General features: G+C 38.2%; 2 protein-coding genes across 19 annotated transcripts in view; both read left to right on the plus strand.

Annotated features, from left to right (window-relative positions):
- The window catches only part of HYCC2 (hyccin PI4KA lipid kinase complex subunit 2), a 78,178-nt gene extending 70,165 nt beyond the window's left edge, over positions 1-8,013 (plus strand). For all 10 annotated transcript variants that reach the window (XM_072812808.1, XM_072812814.1, XM_072812806.1 and 7 more), the window contains one exon: positions 176-8,013. In XM_072812808.1, coding sequence (XP_072668909.1) covers positions 176-774 — 599 coding nt within the window. In that variant the 3' untranslated portion in view covers positions 775-8,013. The remainder of the gene's footprint in view (positions 1-175) is intronic.
- A 7,013-nt stretch (positions 8,014-15,026) lies between these two features.
- The window catches only part of ORC2 (origin recognition complex subunit 2), a 44,199-nt gene continuing 37,354 nt past the window's right edge, over positions 15,027-21,871 (plus strand). For 3 of the 9 annotated variants that reach the window (XR_012024839.1, XM_072812815.1, XM_072812819.1), the window contains exons 1-4: positions 15,634-15,877; positions 18,777-18,823; positions 20,158-20,261; positions 20,698-20,853. Coding sequence is in view for 8 of the 9 variants with exons in the window: in XM_072812815.1 (XP_072668916.1) it covers positions 20,165-20,261; positions 20,698-20,853 (253 nt within the window). In the remaining variant the exon portion in view is untranslated. Of the gene's footprint in view, positions 15,300-15,633; positions 15,878-18,776; positions 18,824-20,157; positions 20,262-20,697; positions 20,854-21,871 lie in introns of those variants that run through there. The other 6 variants (XM_072812818.1, XM_072812820.1, XM_072812816.1 and 3 more) reach the window with 5 other exon arrangements.

The following is a 21,871-nucleotide window of genomic DNA, read 5'->3' on the forward strand; positions in this document are numbered from 1 at the left end:
TTCTGTGTAGATTAAGCTTTCTTCCCCTGAATTATTTAGGGGAAGTGTTGACAACAGGGCCATTGCCAACCAATAGCAAACATTACCCAAGAGATAAGGTCAGTTGAGTTTTTATTCACAGTTCCTTTTTTTTTTAAATTTAGCTATTGCTGAGTTTGTCTGATTTGTTTTTTAGGTGCTGAGGGTGTAAATGGAGAAGAGTCGGTAAACCTAAATGATGCAGATGAAGGATTTTCATCAGGGGCTTCCCTCAGCAGTCAGCCAATTGGGACCAAACCATCCTCCTCTTCTCAGAGGGGAAGCTTAAGGAAAGTAGCAGCTGGGCGTTCAGCTAAGGATAAAGAAACAGCCTCTGTCATCAAATCCAGTGAGAGCCCTCGAGATTCAGTCATTCGCAGGCAGTATGTACAGCAACCAACTGATCTTAGTGTAGATTCAATCGAGCTGACACCGATGAAGAAACACCTGAGCCTGCCTGCTGGCCAGGTGGTGCCAAAAACCAATAGTTTAAGTCTAATCCGGACAGCCAGTGCTTCCTCAAGCAAATCATTTGACTATGTAAATGGCAGTCAAGCAAGTACCAGCATTGGGGTTGGCACTGAGGGAGTTACTAATTTAGCAGCTAACAATGTTAATCGATACTCAACTATCAGTCTACAGGAAGACCGGCTAGGTCAAGCTGGAGAAGGTAAAGAGCTCCTCAGCCCAGGAGCTCCCTTAACCAAGCAGTCTCGATCCCCAAGTTTCAATATGCAGCTAATATCCCAGGTGTAGTTCTGACATCCTCTCATGTTTCTGCTTACCCTTTAAACTGAACATTTCATTGTATAAGAAGACACTTCATCCCACATTGTGAAAATATTGGTCATCGTAATCAGATTTGATTTAGTTTAGGTATCTTCATACTGTATTTTGTATGGAAAGAGCAATAAGGTTTTCTTTTTTCTCCTTCCTATATCTTCTCTTCACTTTATTCCTTGTAAATGTGTTTGTGAAGCAGTATAAAATGTATGCATTTTCCATGCCTTCCTTTCTCCTTGGGTGATGTGCAATCCATCGTAGGCTGATCGGTCCCATTTCAACACTGTGAGACTGAGAATATGTTAGAGGAAATGGTGTATATGATCCCTATGAAATGATTCTTAGGCTTTTGTTCAAAAAAACAAAACGGGTTTGTTCTCATAATCTATAGAACTATGGAGATTACTGGATCATATTTTTTTCTCTTTTAACCAGGAGTGCCTCAGAGATTCTGCTATGACTTTGGACTTCTCTGAGTCTGTGCAATTTTCTTGAGACGCATGGGGAAAGGTGGTAGACTGCTGCACTTTTTCATTAAAATGTGGGTGGTTCTTCCCTCCCCCCCCCATCTCCTTTATCTCGAGGATACAAATGTTCAATAACTGAGGCATTTAAATCAAGTTATGGCTCCCTCTTTTGGAGGGCAGGGCTCAAAGTTGTTTGTGTAATTGATAATGCACTTTCTCAGTGGCTTTACAGTCATTATTAACTTGTCTTCCCTCCTCCCCACAAGGACATAGGTCATTTCTGTCCTTAAAGTTTGAACAACTAACAAATCAGAGAATCCAAGAGGCATGTTCTATTTCCCAGGAATGATTGACACTTTGGTGCTGGGGTTTTGTGGGGGGGAGGGGGTGGTTTTTGTTTAGCTTCTGTGGGACTGTGTGTGTGAGGGGAAGTTTTGATAGGTTTTTTTTTTTTTTCCTTTGTGAGCTGATGATGACTGAAGTAGAACAAGTACGTCTTCAGGTAAAGAGAGGGATTTCTCAACCCGCTTTCTGTGATGTCAGACTATTGGAGAAACCCTTTCAGCTGCTTTCTAGATGTACCTAAATTCAGTCAGATATTTTGGATTAAGAAACCCGAAGTCCTGATAGATCATATACTCCAAGGAAATACATCAGGGACAGATAATTGGCTGAAAACACTGATGCTTCAACGTGACACATTTTTATAGAACATTTCTACCAGGGGGTACTGACTTGATTTCTCCTACAAGGACCACACTGCCTTTGTGTTAAATGTAATGCAGTTTGTGTAACTTCTAATCATATATCTGCAAAAGTTTCTCATTTTTATAAGACTTTGAAATCATGCCAGTAAGCTAGATGTTGAATGTATGTAATTAGCATTTGGTATCTTGTGTTAAGAGGCTACAAAAATGCATTATTAGTAAAAAAAATTTTTTTTAGTTCTGACTTGGTTGGGTGAGATTTCAGTATAAATTCTTTTGGGTCTCAGGCTCTAATGCCTGATTGAGAAAGAAGAAAATATATTGGTTTTTGAAAAATCACTGTATTGTGACTTGAATTGCTATACATTATCCTTCCACAAAATACATCAGAGCTATTAGTGCTTTGTACATTTAGACATTTTTATTTTATTGTGAAAGATAAATATACTGAATTTATAGAAAGCAAGTATTCTCCTAATTAACAAATTTTAAAATATTATCTCTATCAATTAAAATTACAATAGATTTTGATAAATAAAGTAACCAGAAAAATGCCTCTTGTTTTTTTCCACATCTGAAAATCTACCCCCTCCTCCTCTTATTTTATTGTAACAGGGTTTGTTTGTTTTGATTTGGAGGGAATTTTCAGATGCTTGTTTGAATTTGGTGGTCTGTAACTTTTCAGCTCATGTGAAAATGGAAAACTAGAACCTAAACTAGTACAACTAGTACTACTACTACAACATTGCCAAAGTCTGGGATAAAGTTAAAAGTTTATAAATAGAAGTGTATTGGGTGTGTGTGTGTGTGTGTGTGTGTGTGTGTGTGTCTGTCTGTGTGTGGTGTGTATATGTATATATCACAAAGACCTATGTTAGCTATCCCTTCTTTTAATTTAACCCAAGGGATGTCAGATAAATGAGTTTGAAAGCAGCCAAAATAAATGAGATGTAGAGATCTATAATATACTGAGGAAAGCAAAGTTTCAGGTAGGAAAAGAAAAGAACATTGTTCTTTTCATGGGTAAGATCTTGACCATGGCTGGAGGTCACTCACTTTATGGCCGAAATGCCTGGTTGATTTAGGAGGCTGGCGGGTTGTTTTGAATTCAACAAGTGGTGTGTTTATTGGCATCTAAACCTAGTATGATTTAGTTAAAGCACACACAGAAAAAAAAACAAAAACAAAAAAATAATATCAAATTATAGTAAGAGCTGTAATAAACATAATAAATCTCCCTTTCATTCTGTTAAAAATCTTAAAAGTTGAAAAGTCAGTTTTGGAAAACTTCAACTTAGAGGATTTCATTTTTCTTTTTTTTTATGGATTTCATTTTTCTGTACATGTGTACATGTATCTATTTTGTATGTATAACACACCCATTAATGTTTCATGACCCTGTGACATTTTGTTCTTATTTTAAGTTACGTGATTTGGCCTTAATTGAAGAAACATTTCATTTAGCTCAAACTGTGCATTCAGGGTCTTAGAACAGATTTTCTGTGCAAGATATAATTAAAATTTAGTTTAATAAACCATAAGTCAAATTTTCTAAGAGATGTTTTATATTCATTTGCATTATTTATTGTTATTGAATTCAAAGTAGTTTTCAGATATACAACAGCTGTTACAAATATATACCAGCAATAGTCATACTTTATTCTTTAGCAACCTGTTGTATACCTACTGCCTTTCATAAGAAAAAGTCTTTCCTTTTATGGAAAAGCTCATTACAGAGAAAATACTTGTTTTCTATAATAAAACAATTTGATTGATGCCATCTATGCCAGGTTGGATTAAGAAATACAAAGAAATATCTGAAGCTTTTGGTAACTCTTCTCTACTACATTAAGTTTAAATTATGTTACTTAGAAATGAACCTAAAATCTAAAGTATAAAAAGCTAACTTAGATGTAAGATTTTTAAATATAAAAATATTTTGGGAAGCTGAAGGAGGACGTGGTTATAATTTGAAATCCTGACCCTTGCCACCAACTCTTTTTCTCCCAGTTACTCTTCTGTGCCTGTGTATTATAGAGTCAGAATCTTTGTGCTAGATGAGACCCTAGAAATAATCTAGCTAGTCACCCAGGGTCCCCTCCCTAAATATCTGTCCTCAGGAAACTGAGGCTCAAAAAGGTTGTGACACGATTAACGTCACATAACTAAGAAGCAGAGCCAGAATATAACTCCTGTCTCCTGTCAAATGCGTATTAACACCCCACTGCCTCCCTGTACTCATACTATGGTAAATGTGGTAACACTCTCCATTTCTGCAGTTCTTTACAGTTTTGGTCTAGTAGTTGGTGAGTATAGCACATTAAGAAAAGTATTAAATTCAGAAAAAATGTAGAGTAATAAACATAGATGGGGAAGTGTTAGAAATGTAGGTATCTATACCACAGATGTAAGGATAGATACATTTTTCTTATTCTAATTTATGCCTTACTATTTTCTGCCACATAACAGTTGTATGCTGCCATTTTGTAGTTGATTATATTTCTGCGGATTTATTTAAGTGCAAAAATAAACCCAAAGAAATAGCTTTGATCAGTGTTTCTAGCTATTTTAAAGTAATTTTTGAATCAGCCAGCTTTCAGTCACCTATGTGGTAAGTTAATTGTGTTGCACAACGGAGTATTGCGAAGTAAAGATTAAATAAATTTAAATCCCATTAATTTCTGATGTCGAAAAAAATTGAACCTGACTTGTGCTTTAGAATAGATAGATACAAGCAATATTTCCTTATGTGGTTGAAAAAGGTTTATAGCGTGAAGCTTCTGATTCCATAATGGAATGGTGACCGTTACGTCATTTAAGGTGTATATATCATATAAAATGTCTTAAATGCGGTAGTCTCAGCTATATAAGCTCAATATTTCCAATGTATATTCTCAAATTCCACTTAGTAGCTTTAATTGTAACTATTTATTAGGCACTGGAATACTGAGAATACTTTCAGATTTTTTTTTTGTTTGCACTATTTTTGTGAATATTTTAATGAAGTGAGATGTTTCTGCTACCTCACTTTGTGAGGTTTGTATGGGTCCATTTTTGAGTACTTTAGTTGACAGTCAATTGTTTCATTTAATTCTCTGCATGTTCATTTGTAAATTTAAAAAATTAGTATCCGTCTTTAGGGGATAGTATACTATTTATATAAACACTGGCAAGGAGAAGCTCTCTATTTCTGATCTTGGATTACAAAGTAAGTTTTTGTTTTAATCAGTATTTCAGTTATTTATTTGTTTTTCAGGGTAAAATGTTTTAATAAGTCATGCCAGTGGTCAGAAAAACTATGAATTTTAGAGTAACTTTTCTATACTATGGCTCTGTTAAAGTCTGAATATTGGACTTTTTATCTTTCAAGTTGAATGATGATTGTCATGTTTCAAACCACTAAGTCGGTTGAGACACTTATTTGTAATACTTTAATTTTTTTAAAGTGCTTTCTAGAAACAAGTTATTTGAAAACCAACTAGAAATTATTGATAAACTAGGATTAGAATATTTGCCAGATTAGAAGATGGAATGCAGTGTAAAATTGTTAACAGTGCTAATAAAATCATGAGTCACCAGACTGGTACAAGTTTGCATTTCCAGGGTGGCCATGTTAGTGTTACCTGCATTATGTACTTAATGGGTATATCATACTGGCACTGAATATACATAGGAAATAATATTCATAAAGTCAACCAATGTGCACTTAAACTATATTAGATTTTTGGTGGTGCCAGAAATCTGTATGGTGATCCTGCCATTAGAATTAGTGGAGTCTTCATCACCCAACCTTGCCCTACCCATATAGGCACATTCCTTCTACACCTGACCACACAACTACAGACTTTGGAAACTTCAGTCACTTCAGTATTTTTGTAGTCTTAACCGTTTGTCAAATGAGAAATATACACAAGAGCAAACAGTTCAGGATAGAAGTTAGAAAGCTGGGAATGATGTGAAATAATAACTGGCAGCATAGTACAGAAATGTAGGTTCTAGATTTTACTTTGGATCTTGAGAAAATGTTTACAAATTAAGGCACATTCAGATGTCTGCTATTAGGCTTACATAGATTTTACCAAAAAATAAAGTGTAACTTACAGTATATAGCAGTCTTTTTATAATTGTGTATCTGGAGGTAGGTTCAATAAGGAAATTCTTTTATTTTCAAAGAGAAATGAATTGGACAATCCATCCCCAACTACAGAATTGATATCAAACAAGTTTGCTGTATTTGAGTGTCAACAACTCAGTGTTAGTTATATCAGAGGAAATTCCTTACAACTTTGTTGATTATAAAATTACCAAAGAAAATTTATTAACCAAATATAATTTTTAAAGTACTTAACTGCTAAGGAATGAGGTCCCTTTAACATAAAGGATTGCTTTCTAGCCCTGGGGGAAATAAATACTATAGGATTCTTTGACCTGCAACCTAGGTATACAGTACCTACAAGACTCCATTTGGGGTTTTCTTATGTCAACATTTTATACCTCCAGCAAAAGTACCAGTTAAGTCCAAATATTATTCCTTATGACACATTTTCATGTCTCCTTAAATTAAGGATTCTGCTTGTCAGTATTGAATAAAAAAGGGGATATTCCTAAAATTGGTGTATTGTATGATATTGTGGCTTTTTAAGAATAAAATTGAAGGGGGGATGTTATGGAAATACACCTTTTAAGTAATGGCTATTATTTCCAGTAAGTATAATATTGGCTAGAATGGTATGTTTAACATAATTTATGTACATGATCACTCTGGGTGTTTTTTTTCTTGGCAAAAAAAAGCTAAAATAATTCATTTTTTAAAAATGTATAAACCCATAAGAACTACTGGGTTTACTTAAGCTATTAAGTAACAATATCTTTGGAAAAACACAAAATGGAATTATATATTAACTAATGTTGCAAACAGGTTTTGTGTATCTTTTTCCATATCTGGTGATAGTTAAAAAGTAATGAATGTATTGATCAGCTATCTTGGAAAGAGAAGATTGCCTAACAATTACTGATGTAGGTTTGGATTTTAAGTTTCATCATCCAGACTGAATTGGGAGATAAGCTCAATGCTCCATGTGTTGTTTAAAAAATATTTTGGGAGTGCTTGGCTGGCTCAGATCGTAAAGCATGCAACTCTTATAAGTTTGAGCCCCGTGTTGGGTATAGAGATTACTTAAAATCTAGTAAAAAAAAATGCATAAATAAATAAAATATTTGTAGTAAGTTCAACTACTTTACAGTGAATCTTTTTGATTCTCATTCTAAAAATTATGCTGACTTTACATTCATTGTAACTAGTTAAGAGAAACAGTTTTTATGGTGCAAAGATTATTTTCCCACAATTTTTCTCATAATAATTAGGCTCTCCTGAGCTACAATTTCTGAAGGGTTTTTATTATAGCATTGTACAGTGTGATCTCTGTCAAAATGGACGGGTAAACAGGAGATATCCCACTTTCATATGTTTGCTTCATAAAAGGGTATGGAATGTATAGATAAGCTCTTGGTTTTGTTTTGTTTTGTTTTGTTTTGTTTTTAAACCAGCTTCCAAACTGCAGCTTGATATAAATTTCTCAAGTATTCAGAGAATCATGCTGGTTAAAATTTTAATAGGATAGGCATGAAGAAAATACGATTTCTATTGACTGGTGTCCTTTCAACCTAGGACTAGTGAAAACTTCATTTTTTCAGAGCTGAAGAAAAAAAACGCACATTTAAGATCATATTTATTGGTGCATGTAAGCCATTATCTTAACTGTCTTACTGAATTGGTTAATGCTGTTGATTGTTGAAATGTGAAACATAGTCACTGTTGACCTTGTAAATATCTGCCAGAGATGAAAAACTATTTTAATTTATTGTAAATAAAGATGTATAAAATTATCAATCTGCAATGCAGAAACATATCTAAGATGTTAAATATTGTGTTTCTTGAGAGATGTGTAATTTTCCCCTAGATGTATCTAGTAACATTAAGAATGTAAATTTTCTTTTGTACAGTATAAAAATACAGCTTTATTTGGCTTTTGACCGGATCCCCTGAGTTAATTTTATATCTTACCTAAATTTGATACCTTAAAATGGTCCTTCATTGTATTTTTTTCCCCAAAGCATGCCATTTTATTTATGTCTGAGCTTTTTGTTTATAGGACACCCTATTAAGGCAGTTTATAGAACTAATTAAGGCAATCTATGAAACAGCTATAATTAATTATAGAACTAATTACAGCAATATATAAAATAACATGAAGGCAGAAAAGTGAAGTTAATACATAAAATGTGTGCCATCCATTTCTGTATGTTATTGTTGACATACAAATTTATCTCTGAATTTTATTTTATTTTTTAAAGATTTTATTTATTTATTCATGGAAGACACAGAGAAAGACAGAGACACAAGCAGAGGGAGAAGCAGGCTCTGTGCAGAGAGCCTGATGTGGGACTCCATCCCAGGTGTCCAGGATCAGGCCTTGGGCTGAAGGTGGCGCTAAACCGCTGAGCCACCCAGGTTGCCCTATCTCTGAACTTTAAAGCAGCCAAATGTAATGAGATTACAAGACTTTCAGATCCTTAATATAAAACAAATCAGTTTCTCAGATGAAGCACAACTGTTTCTAGAACCGAGATGTTAGAACTAATTTTCTCTCCTAAGGTCCTTATAAAGAGGAGTCAATATTATGACAGTCATTTACACTGTCTTCAGCATTGTATGAAAGTGCCTGTTGCCCATACTCTTAACATGGTTTTCTAGTCAGTCAACTTTTTGGTCTTTCCCACATTGTGTTTTAAAAAGATCCACTTTAGCCTTCTCTTGGAACATAGGTTGAAAGAAGAGCTCAGCCCCAGGCCCTCTTTTACTTTCTTTACATCTACTTTCTAGAAAAATCTCAGGCCTTCCTTTCCCCACCACCCCCCCCCCCCATAGCTATTATTTCTTACTTATGGACCAAGACTTTATTCTCCCTTTTATATCAGATCCAAACATATAAAACATTTTTAAAGTATCCTGTTTATTATGCCTTAATCCAAAATTGTTGATAAAGATGAACAGTTCCAGAAGAGAATAGCGTAAGGCAACTCACAAAGCCTGACTTAATTTGTTTTTGCTTTGACTCAGGATCTGTGCCAGATAGGGAAGATTGGATTCATCAGTTTGACAGTTTCCATTTTTTTTCCTTTTATTAAAAACATATTTGCCCATTTTGAAAACCTTAGAAAATACATGGGACACCTCGGTGGCTCAGCGGCTAAGTGTCTGCCTTTGGCTCAGGGTGTGATCTTGGAGTCTTGGGATCATGTCCCACATTCATGGAGCCTGCTTCTACTTCTGCCTATGTCTCTGCCACTGTCTCTGTGTCTCTCATGAATAAGTAAATAAAATCTTTAAAAAAAGAAAAAACAAGGCACAAAAGGAAAAGCCACTTTTTAAGGTACTGTAATGAAATAGTGATAGTAGAGACCCTGTCCTGCTAACACATAATATGTCTATGGTCCAGATCACAATTTATGGTCCAGAGATTCTTCCCACATGAATTAATAACCTTGGATTTTAGGACATCCCAAGCACCATTCTAACCATTTTTAAGGAAAATACGAAAAAATCCGTACAATAGTATACAAATACCATCACTCTCCTTTTATAAGAAAAGAAAGGTTCAGGGCACCTGGGTGGCACAGTTAATCGAGGCCCACATTGCACTCTCTGCTTGATAGGGAGCCTGCTTCTCCTCTCTCTGCATGCCGCTCCCCATGCTTGTGCTCCCTCTCTCACTATGTCAAATAAATAAAATCTTTAAAAAAAAAAAAAAAGTTTCATCTGTCTAAGGTCATAGAGCTAATAGGTAGTACAGCTGGAATTGAACCAGACACACTCAGGCTCATGGACTTGTGCACCTAACCATCGTAAAATGCTGCTTCATACAGATGCTGCTTCATACAGTTGATTATTCTCAACTACTAGTATACTTGTCCTATCCCCACAAGGCCAAGGCCCTTGTAGGAGATGGGAAGGATGGGGAGATTCGATCTCAGTAGAACTAGGTTACTAAAAGTAAACGAAACCCATGGAAGATTCAAGCCCTAATAACCCAGGAATGCACAGTTAGAAATTTACTTACATCCTATGTATGGTTCCAATTGTGTACTACCCTTAATTGTATACCATTCTCAAGAGGAGAAAAATAGATTTTCTGTGGTTTGTATGAGGAACCTGTATTATGCTTTAAACCAGCTCCTTTGGTCTCTTTACAGGCCTTAGCCCCATCCTTCCCCTGCAAAAAAAAATGTCACCAAATTGCTTGGGAGGAAATCAGAATTTTGTTGGACTTACTTATAATTACTTTATGATTTAGTTTTTTTAAAGATTTTATTTATTCATGAGAGACACAGAGAGAGACAGAGACATAGGCAGAGGGAGAAGCAGGCTCCTCACAGGGAGGCTGATGTGGGACTCCATCCCCAAACTGGGATCACGCCCTGAGCCAAAGGAAGATGCTCAACTGCTGAGCGTCCCAGATTTAATATTGTTTTGAACAACAAAGGAGAGGGTACAAATATAGTCTTTTGTGTTTGGGTTTCTAAAGGTCTAAATCTGGCCCTGGATCCTAATCCAAATAGGATGGATATAGTCTGTATTAACAGCCCTAGTTTTCTTCAAGATGTTACATAAAAAGGGGTGGGACTCCCTTCTAAAACTCACTTGAAGGACCAATCCACTTTTGGCACTTTAACAATGTTTAATACACATTAGGAATGAAACATTTTTTTATGGCCAGGTCATGCTGACCAATACAAAGTTAAATTCTGAATCATTGTATAATTTAAAAAACTCAAAAATACTTTTTTATTCTCCTCAACATTCAGTAGGAAATATCCCCATTTCCTCAAAAATAATCAGAATTTTAAGAAATCTAGATATTTACTAACGACTTATAAGTAATGGCTTTATGTACACTAGAAAACTGTCTGTATTGAAGATTATATTCTAAAGCTTATTTCCCAGAGTGTGATTTATTATTATGTGTCTATTTTTTAGGGATTAATATGCCAAATCTGTCATTACTAGTTTGTGCCTTATGAGGGCTTCATCATCCCTGGTGTGAGAAAATCCTTGAGATAAAGTAGGATTTCATCACTGTATTCTCTTATTCCTAAATGTTTAGATAGAAGTAATCACTTTCTCCTGAACAGGATTGAAATCAAATTGGTATCTTAGAAACTCTGAGTAGAAATCATTTGCTGAAGCATCTGTGACTGCCATTTTCGACCTGTCATACCCTTAGGTATGTGTTTAATGCATAGTTATGTAGGTAATTTCACATTTGATAAAAAATTCATTGTCCCTAGCTCAGTGGTTCTTAACCCTTGCCACACATTAACATCATCTGGGAAATTTTTTCTTAAATTCTGATGGCTGGACCACATTTTCAGACTCTTTGGGATTGGGATCTAGCATTAGTAGTTTTAACACCTCCCTAGGTAATTGTCATATGCAGTCAGCACTGAAAACTCTTCCTAATCCTATAATAGTCTTTGGCTTTCATAGCTAAGCTTTTCTTCTTCCACCTAGAACCACTGACTCAATTTCTTTTCCCTAGAGAAATACATAAAACAATAAATGCCAATATGAGAAAGAGATTAGTCCAGTGTGTGTGTGTATATAACTTGTTCTTCTCAGTGCTACACTCTGCCTTTTGTATCCGCTTACTTCACTGAACACTATAGGCATCAATACAACTTCACTGGCCCCAACCTTAAACCCCCAACACTTTGAGGTCCTTCTACTTTTTGGCCTGCTTACTTTCTTATTCCCTTCAGTTTCTGTTCCAAAGCTTCATCACTTGATGTACCACTTTATCAGGAGCCTCAACTTTTACTACATCAAATGGAGGCCATAATGCTAGAAGGTTTTAATTTCTTGTTTTCTCCCATCACTTCAAAGGACAAACTATAACTACAACTATCTTCATCTACTTAACTGCCTATCTCAGAAGATGAGATACCTCACTTGGTTTTTTTTCTTTCTTTCTTTCTTTCTTTCTTTCTTTCTTTCTTTCTTTCTTTCTTTCTTTCTTTCTTTCTTTCTTCTTTCTTTCTTTCTTTCTTTTTCTTTCTTTCTTTTTTCTTCTCCCTTCCCTTCCCTTTCCTTCCCTCTTTTCTTTTTTCTTTTCTTTTCTTTCATTTGACAGAGCACAAGCAGGGGGAGCAGGAGGGAGAGGGAGAAGTAGGCTCTCTGATGAGCAAGGAGCCTGATCATGATCTGAGCCAAAGACAGGCGCTTAACCAACTGAGCCACCCAAGCATCCCACCTCACTTCATTTCTTATTTTGGTCATCATCGTAAGGCAATTCTTTTATTCTCCCTTTGACTTTATACACTGATGATCCCTAGATCTCTTTCTCTTGATCTCTTGGATGAATTTCAAACTCTTATAGCCACTGTTTGCAAGATAATTTGATCTCTTTTTCAAAGGGATTTCAAAGTCAAGATGCCTCAAGCTAAACTCTTTCCCTCTATCTGTAATTTTTTATAGCACACTGGGGAACTGATACCCAGACAACCATGCCAGACAGCTGGGACTTACAACTTCTTCCTTACCTCTATATCCAGTTTCCAAATCCTGCTGACTTGGCCTATATTTTAAATTTCAAATTCCTTTCTTTCCAGTTTTATTACTATAGCTCAAACTCCTGTCTTTATCTTCATATCCAGACTGCTTTGATAGTCTCCGAATTAGACCCCTGCCCCTCTAAAACTTATCTTCATTAGTGATTAATATAAAACACCTACCAGTCCCTGGTTATAATTATTCAATGGTTCCATCATAGAGGATAAATTCTGTCCTTTAGCCTGAGGCCTCCCATTCCAACAGCTATCAGTTTTAACTTTTACTTAAGGTTTAAATTAACACCAAACTGCTTTGTATTACCACAGTTTGTAATACCATACTCTCTTCCTGAAATCCCTTTCCCACCGTTATTCTCTATCATCTGTAGTTGGCTTTCTGTGTGCTGCCTTTTCTCTGCTTAGTAAGCTGAACTAAGTGGTAGCAGTCCTAGTAGATCTCAGCAAATTCTATCCTTGCACTTAAACCTTATTGTGTTGATTTTACCTTTCTACCCAGCAAGAATCTAAGTTCCTTAATGGTAAGGGACATATCTGGGCACTATATTCCTGATACAAGTAGGTGCTCAAAGTTATCTGAATAAACTGAACTATCCAAAGAAAAAGACTGAGAGAAATGGGACACCCAGCTCCTTCCCTCTATTTTCCACAAACATAAAAAACACCACTCAAACCAAGGCCTCTGAGTCCATAGATTTTGCGTTGATCTGAAGAGATGAGAGTTTACATTATAGAAACATACTAGTTAAAAATTCAGTAGGCCTGGATCTTCAAATTTTTAAGAAATTTTCAAGCACTTTATTGTTAACTGTTGACTATGTTCTTTCCTCTTCTTTTTTTAAAAGATTTTTATTTATTCATGAGAGACACAGATAAAGAGGCAGAGACAAAGGCGGAAGGAGAAGCAGGCTCCCTTGGGTAGCCGCATGTGGGACTTGATCCCAGGACCCGGGGATCACACCTTGAGCTGAAGGCAGACACTCAAACACTGAGCCACCCAGACATCCGTTCTTTCCTCTTCTTTGCTCATTCTTCCCCAGATTCTTTTTTTATTTCCAATGTAGAGAAAATTATCTTTATCCTTTGTTTTCTTAAATTCTGCTAACCAAAATGGAATATTGAGGGATCCAGGCTACCCTCATTTCTTTCTCAAATGGATTTCCTTTCTTTTTTTTAGAGAAAAAAATTTTTTTTTCTTTTAAAGATTCTATCCTTTTATTCATGAGAGACACACACACACAGAGGCAGAGGAGAAGCAGGCTCCATGCAGGGAACCCAACGTTGAACTCGATCCCAGGTCTCCAGCATCACGCCCTGGGCGGAAGGTGGCACCAAACCGCTGAGCCACCCGGGCTGCCCTCCAGGGGATTTCCTAAACAGCCTCCAAAATGATGGTTTCGTCTCTTCCTTCCTTACACTCCCACTCTTACCTCCTTTATTCCGTACAACTCTGACTAGTGCACCAAGGGCCAAACTACTCCTCAAAACAACAGACTCCACTTTGGCACTTGCTTGTTGGCCCTTTATGCACCTGCCGTATTGATTTGGGCTTTCTACCTGGAAAATTTTACCCTTCCTCTTTGCCTGGCTTAAATCTACTCAACTCTCACTTTAAACATCTCTTCCTCCAAGGAAATTGCTCCGAACTCCCGTCCTTTAGATAGATACTTGTGCCACGTGCTCAGTGAATGCTGAATTTCTCATGTGGTAACATTTTTCCTAGTCTTGCCAGGTCAGTATCTTCCCCTGTAGCATCTACCGTGAAGGCAGAGATGGTGTTTCCCACTGAATGGTGCATCGTTATCTGGTACGCAGGGGGTTCTGTAGTCTTGTTTGGAACAAATGAATCCAAATGAAATAGTATTGTTAGTGGGTAATACCGTACCCTAGTAGGTTCCATCCCTTTCTTCTTCGTCAGCTCTTTGTGCATCTACTCGTTCCATGTTCCCAGTCTCTCCATCCGCTTCGCAGTCTGGTCCCATCTCCCTATTCAGCGCCCACGCTCCAATTATCTGGTCTCCCTTCTTCCCTGTTCCAAACCCTTGAGATGTACAGAATCCTAACCTTTCACCCCAAATGAAATACATTTTAGAGAACAAAACACAAACGCAGATTCATTCCCATTATCTTTTTCCTCAAAAGAAAGTGCCTCGAGAGACTTATGAAGACTTTTCAAGATTGCCTCAAAACACACCTGCCACGTCTCGGCCAATTTCCCCAGGTGTAACCAACACTTCCTTCCCCCTCCCCCGGAAACGGAAGGAGGACAGGAAAGGCCCGGCGCTCAGGGTCTGGAGACGCGTTTTCCTCAGGTTCCTTGGTGGGCGGGGCCGGTAGACCGGAACCGATTGGCGGGCAGAGACGTCGCTCTCGGCTGAAGTCGCTTCCTATTGGCTTCCCCGGACTCCGCCCCCTGGGCAGGGCGGGAGATTCGGTGTGCGGCAGGCAGGCCTCCCATCCCCCCGCCCGCGGCCGGACTCCCCTCCCCTCCTGCCCCCCCGGACTCTGCGAGCCTGCGGCCGCCTCTGACTGCTTCCAGGGGGTTTGATCCTGCCTGCCGGGGACCGGGCCGCCTTCCCCGCGGCGCCCAGGAGCGGGGTGCGGGGAGCGGGGAGCGGCGCCCGGCGGAGACCCAGCGGTGCGCGGTGGGACGACGCGCCAGCCCGCTTCCCTCTCCCGCTTCGCTGGGGTTTGTGAGGTGAGTCCGGGGGCGCCCAGCCCCGGTGGCCGAGCTGCGGGCCGCGTCTCGGAGAGGGCTTCCCCTCGGCGCCGCCGGCTGGGTCGCGGCCGCCGGCCCCCGCGGGCCCTGGGACCCCCGGCTGGCGGAGCGCGGCCGACCGGCGGGCGGCGCGAGGCCCCGGCCGGAGTCCGTACGGGTTCTGGCTGGGGCGAGAGGCTCCTCGGGGCACGCGTTGGTCAGCCTCCCTCCAGCCAGTGACGGGCCTTCTGGGCGAGCGACGCGTCACCAACGCCTCAGTTTCTCGGCGTGAGGAGCCTCGTGCTTGTGAAGAGAAAACTGGAAATCGGTAACCGGCGTGTGGAGTGACCTGACAGGAGCGGCACGGGGAGGGCTGAGGAAGAGACTCCGTCCCAGGAGCTAGCACGGGAGCGAGAATCTTGATGCCATCCCGCTAAGCCAGCAGTCACCCTGGGACAGTGGTTGTGCCGCGTGGATGAACCGGCCCCTCCGGTGGCGCTTTTCAAGTGGAGAGGATGTGGATGCGTGACTTCTCGCCTTACAACTGAAATTCCGATAAAAACCATTATACTTCCCCTAGTTAAGTTGCGATCCGAAGAAACACCGCGTGGCCCCTACCCCTCTGGGTGTTGGCGCTGCCGGTGAAATAGGTGTCCTTCATCCATCATTCACTGAGCACCTTGACTGTCAGATGAGACGTAGAGATGTGAGGTCTGCGTGCTCAGGCTGAAGGTTGAGGAAGCTGATGATAGGAAACATGTAATTACCATTCTCAGATGCCAAGCACAGGATCTCACTGAATCATCACAGTTTTGTCCAGAGTCACGCAGGAGTGTGGAATTCAGATTAGAGCCCAGGTTTATCTGTTATTAAAATTGGTGCTTAACTTTTTTTTAAAAAAGGATTATGTTGTTGTTTTTTTTAAGATTTTACTTATTTATTCATGAGAGACACAGAGAGAGAGAGGCAGAGACACAGGTAGAGGGGGAAGCAGGCTCCATGCAGGGAGCCTGATGTGGGACTTGATCCCACAGACTCCAGGATCACTCCCTGGGCGGAAGGCAGGCTCTAAACCACTGAGCCATCCAGGGATCCCCAAGGATTATGTTTTTTAAAATTGTAGCAAATCCTTTATTTGCTCTCAAAGGAGGAGGCTATGTTGCTGTTAATACTCTTTTGGTGCTGCTGTATTAGCTGCCTTGCTGACTCCTTGAATCCACTTAAAAGTAAGCACCCAGAAACAGTGCCTTGAAGAGTAAATGGTCACTAAAAAAAAGGTACATTTTTATTGTGTAGTTATCAAGTAGTGTTTTTCTTGTGTCTTTTGTTTTCCGGAAATTGTTGGAGAAGAAGGAAGGAAAGGTTTCTTTCAGCTTTGTAGAAGTGTCTTCAGTTTGGTGATTCTGTACTGTGTAATAAGATGCCTTTAAATCTGGAAAAAGAAATGAGATATAAATGCAGTCAGCTACAAACAAGATTTAGTTAGGGTGCCTCTGTCCAGGCAGTTCTTATGTAAAATACCATAGGAAAATTGCAAAGGGCAATATTCAGTTGTCTGGAATTTCTGTTTTTAAATTTTCTTGAAAAATCTCTTCCTGAAGGAACCACCGAACTTCTGCCAATGAGAATCATGTAACTGAACGTTACTCCTTTTTCACTTTGATGGCCAATTGTTAGCCAGAGAGAGAATTCTTTGTATGTTGTATTTTGTTTTCTTTATATTTTCCTAGGTCCAGACTTCTTATTAGTATTATAGTTTGTTATTTGTTTTATTGCATTTACTTATTGTCACTACTTCAAATCCTTTGTAGAACATAGCTGCTTGTATTTTAAAATGATAGATTAGGGCAGCCCCGGTGGCTCAGCGGTTTAGCGCCGCCTTCAGCCCAGGGCCTGATCCTGGGGTCCCGGGATCGAGTCTCATGTCAGGCTCCCTGCATGGAGCCTGCTTCTCCTTCTGCCTGTGTCTCTGTCTCTCTCTCTCTCTCTCTCTCATAAATAAATAAGTAAATAAATAAATAAATAAATAAAATCTTTAAAAAAAAATAGACTGAATCTGGCCATGCTCTTAAAAGTATGCTTGTTAGAACAAGGCATGTTTAGCTTAATGAACTGGAAATGTAGAGAAACTGTAGAAGTCTTTGGATGTTTGAACTTACCAGGTGGGAAAATGATTAGATATATTAGGAATACGGGTGCCTGGTGGCTCAGTCAATTAAGTATCTGTCTTTGGTTCAGGTCACGATCCCAGGGTCCTGGGACCAAGCCCTACATCATCTTCTCCCTCTGCCTGCTATTTCCCCCTACTTGTGCTTGCTCTGTCAAATAAATACATAAATTTTTTAAAAAAATAGATATAAACAGTATCCAGAAGTCCGAACAAGCATTTAGGATAATGGATTTGGGGGCACCTGGGTGGCTCAGTAGGTTCAGGATGTGATCTCAGGATCATGGGATCCAGCCTCCATTCCAGGTTTGCGCTCAGCAGGAAGTCTGCTGGAGAATATCTCTCCCTCCTTCCTTCCCTCCCTCCCTCCCCCTCTCCCTCCTTCCTCCTCTTTCTCCCTCCTCCTCTGTCTCCCTCTCCCTTCACCCCTCCCCTGCCTCCCTCCCTCTCCTGACACCTCCTGTCTTTTTCTGCCTCTTCCCTCAATTCTTTATCTCTTGCTCTCTAAAATAAATAAGTAAATTTTAAAAAATAACAAATTTGTATTTAATGGCAAGAAAAGTGTGTGACAGAGTGATTAGGGTCTTTAGAATCAGTCAGACTTCGGTTTTAGCCCTAACACACTTTCTAGTTGTATAAATTTGGATGAGTAATTTAATGGTTAACCTCAATTTACTCCTATATGTATTGGGGGAAATAATATATATTTTAACTGCCTCAAAGAATATGAGGACTTAATGATTTGCTATGCATGAAAGTATCCAGTAGAGTGCCTGACAAGCAGCCCCTCAGAAAAGCTTTTATTTATACAGATATAAAGAAATCATGTTTCTTTATTATATAAAAATACCACATAGATACATTAATTTTTTTCTCTACTACATCTGAATTCCCCATAATAGAAAACAGTATCATGACTAGAAAGATGGCCCAAAGGAGTATATATTCTGTTAGCAATGGTCTTATAAATTATAGATGAAATATTATCTTTATACACAAAGCATAAGCCGAAGAGGATTGTTATGAGGGTTAAATGAAAATATGTATAGAATATTCAAAACTGTGTTTAGCATGTAGTAAGTGCTCCCATGGCCTCCTCTCTCCAGCCACTTGCTTCTGCGATTGAATCTTCTCAGTCTCTAGTACTCCTGGCCAAAATACTGATGGGTGTTTTGCCCTTTACCATGCCATCATAGTAACTTTGCAAGAACTGCATTTATCGATTTATCTTGTTTATTAAAACTCAGGAACTTGTTTGGTTGTTTTCATTTCCTAGAAGCTGACCTTGACCAAGTTCTTTTTCCAATTGCAGGTGACTCTGAATTTTCCAGCTGCAGAATGTGTAGGGCCTTTAAAGGTAAATGAAAATTAAGACAAAGTCATTTAAATGTGCTAGTTTCAGGGGCACCTGCCTGGCTTATTCCGAAGAGCGTAGGACTCTTAATTTCAGGGTTTTTCCTAACTCTGGGAAACAAACTAGGGGTGGTGGAAGGGGCGGTGGGCGGGGGGATGGGGGTGACTGGGTGACGGGCTCTGAGGGGGGCACTTGATGGGATGAGCACTGGGTGTTATTCTATATGTTGGCAAATTGAACACCAATAAAAAAAAAATTCAGGGTCATGAGTTTGAGCCCTATGTTGGGTGTAGAGATTATTTAAATAAAACTTAAAAAAAAAATGTCATTAAAAAAAAATCGGTGGGGGATGCCTGGCTGGCTCAATTGGTAGAACATACCCGCTCTTGATCTCAGGGTCATGAGTTTGACCTCACGTTGGTTATAGAGATTATAAATAAATAAGCTTTTTATTTTTTTAAAGTGTGCTGGTTACGAAGGAAAACTTGACAACGTTTAGTAAGTTATCTGCATGTGAATAACTGACTTATGAGTGACATAGTCTGCAGTTCCTATTATTAGTAGAAAAAACAAAAATAGGATTTATAGTAGAGAGAAAAGAGAAAAAACTCATTTTTTTGAGTAAACTGATTAGCTAGGAGCTAGTTGGAATCATCATTATTTAGTTTCAGGCCATTAGTATTTTAAGTTCCAAAACAAAATTTTTCAAACTAGGCAGAGTTGATCAAGTTTTTGCTTGCCAGATTCTGAAATCTGTAGTGAAGAACTGACTATAAAGTACTGTTTAGTTACCAGGATACGCAGAAAGCCATATTCATAACTGTAAAGTTGTTGGTAAGCATACAATAATAGTAAAAGGAGGTGCTTGAGGATTATTTGATCCAGGTTTGGTATACCAATGAAATGCATAGACTTCCCCCACTAGAAGTAAACGATTTGTTTTTAGTGAATAGATACTACCAAACCATTATTCTTTGCTTGTCTGCTCCTTCTCTAAATTCATGTATTAACCACTCCTTTCTGGTAATGTTATCATTCTGTAGATTGGTTAGGGCTTTCTTTACAGGAAGAATTGTTTTCCTATTATTATATTTTAGTTGCGTTGATTGAATTTTGCTTTTTCCAACTCTCAGACACCTCCTGTCTTTTCCATTTTTCAGATAAAGAGTTGATTTACCTATGTTCAGAAACATAATACTAATATAATAATGCATATTATGTGTTTTATACTTAAGACTTTTTAAAATGTCATACAAATGCATGTATTATGTGAATGTTTATTTGGCTGTTGATATCAATTTTTCATCACTTTTGAGTGCTTTATTGTTTTTGTTTAGATTGGCAATGATGAGTAAACTGGAATTAAAGGAAGACAGGATGCTGGAGGTTCAGTTTGTGGGAGATGATGATGTCCTTAATCACATTCTTGATAGAGAAGCAGGTACTGATTATATAATTGTAGAGATTTTATGTGATGGTTACGGATTACTTCACTTTTAAAATATTTTAAACTATTTTGAAAATACAGCACAAAGTATTTCATCTAAGACTAAATAAAAACTACTTTTTTAAGTTTATTCCACTCAAATTTTTGAAAATTAAAAATAATAAAGCCTTATTTGATATGAAATGCTTAATAATAGGGGTAAGTGATAACTACCCATTGTAATTAAAATGTGTCGCCCCCCCAAAATAATAAACTTTCAAGATTTTGCTTCAAATTATATAAAGTGTGGTGAAAAGTGGTGCATGCTTTCATCAAAAACACTGAATTTTTTCCCCAGATTTTAAATAATGATAAGTTTAGTACAGTTTATTTACTTATTTAAATGTAATGTTTAGAAAGAATTTATGCCTGTCACATTGTAATTATTCAGATGTTCTTACAGGAGCTAAATTAAAAAAGGAGAGAACTCAGCTTTTGGTCAACACAAAAAAAATAATAAAGAAGCCAGAATATGATTTGGAAGAAGATGACCAAGAAGTCTTAAAAGATCAGAACTATGTAGAAGTTTTAGGACGAGATATTCAAGGTATTTTGGTGGTTGGAGTTGGGGAAACTACACTTAAATTTCTGCTAGTAGCTGAAATTGCTTTGCAGGATACATAACCATAGTCTGGTAGGTTAGGCAGTGGCGAACTATATTATTATTTTTTAATTGTAAACTACATGTAATATAAACTTTACCATCTTTAACACATTAAGTGTATACTTCACAGTTATATATATTCATGATTCTGTGTTACTATCCCCACCATCCATCTCCAGAGCTGTTTTCATCAGGCATACTACATTATTATGTTTCTCATCAGAAAAGCATTTGCTTCAGGGTTTTATGTACAATTGGAAAGGTTGGAAAGGTTGGAAGCACTGAGTTTCCAATACAGTTTTTTTCTTTAGTTTTATTTTTTCTCACAAGCAACCAGTCCTACACTGAATTATTTTTAGATTCTACAAACCAATCTAAAGTTATATTTAAGATATTTATATGTTTAACTTGAAATAATTTCATAAAGCAAGTCACTTTGTTATGACTGTAATCTTTACAAAATTAGTTAGAAAGGGGAACCTGGGTGGTTCAGTCGGGTAGGCATCTGACTCTTGATTTCAGCGTGGGTCATTTTCCCAGGTTGCTGGGATTGGGTATCGTACTGGGCATGGAGTCTACTTGTAGTTTTCTCGCTCCCTCTCCTTCTGCCCTTCTCCCCCCTGCTTTACACACACACACACACACACACACACACACACTCTCTCTCTCTCTCTTTAAAAAAGAAAAAAAAGAATAAGAAGGAAAATTCCAAGAAGTAATGTTGTTTCAACATTTGCATGCTGGTGTTGTGGGGTTTTTTTTATTTAAATTATTTATTTATTTATTTATTTATTTATTTATTTATTTATTTATTTATGATAGTCACAGAGAGAGAGAGAGAGAGAGAGAGGCAGAGACACACGCAGAGGACGAAGCAGGCTCCATGCACGGGGAGCCTGATGTGGGATTCGATCCCGGGTCTCCAGGATCGCGCCCTGGGCCAAAGGCAGGTGCCAAACCG

This window comes from Canis lupus, chromosome 36 (genome assembly GCF_048164855.1).
Source record: "Canis lupus baileyi chromosome 36, mCanLup2.hap1, whole genome shotgun sequence".
NCBI lineage: Eukaryota > Metazoa > Chordata > Mammalia > Carnivora > Canidae > Canis > Canis lupus.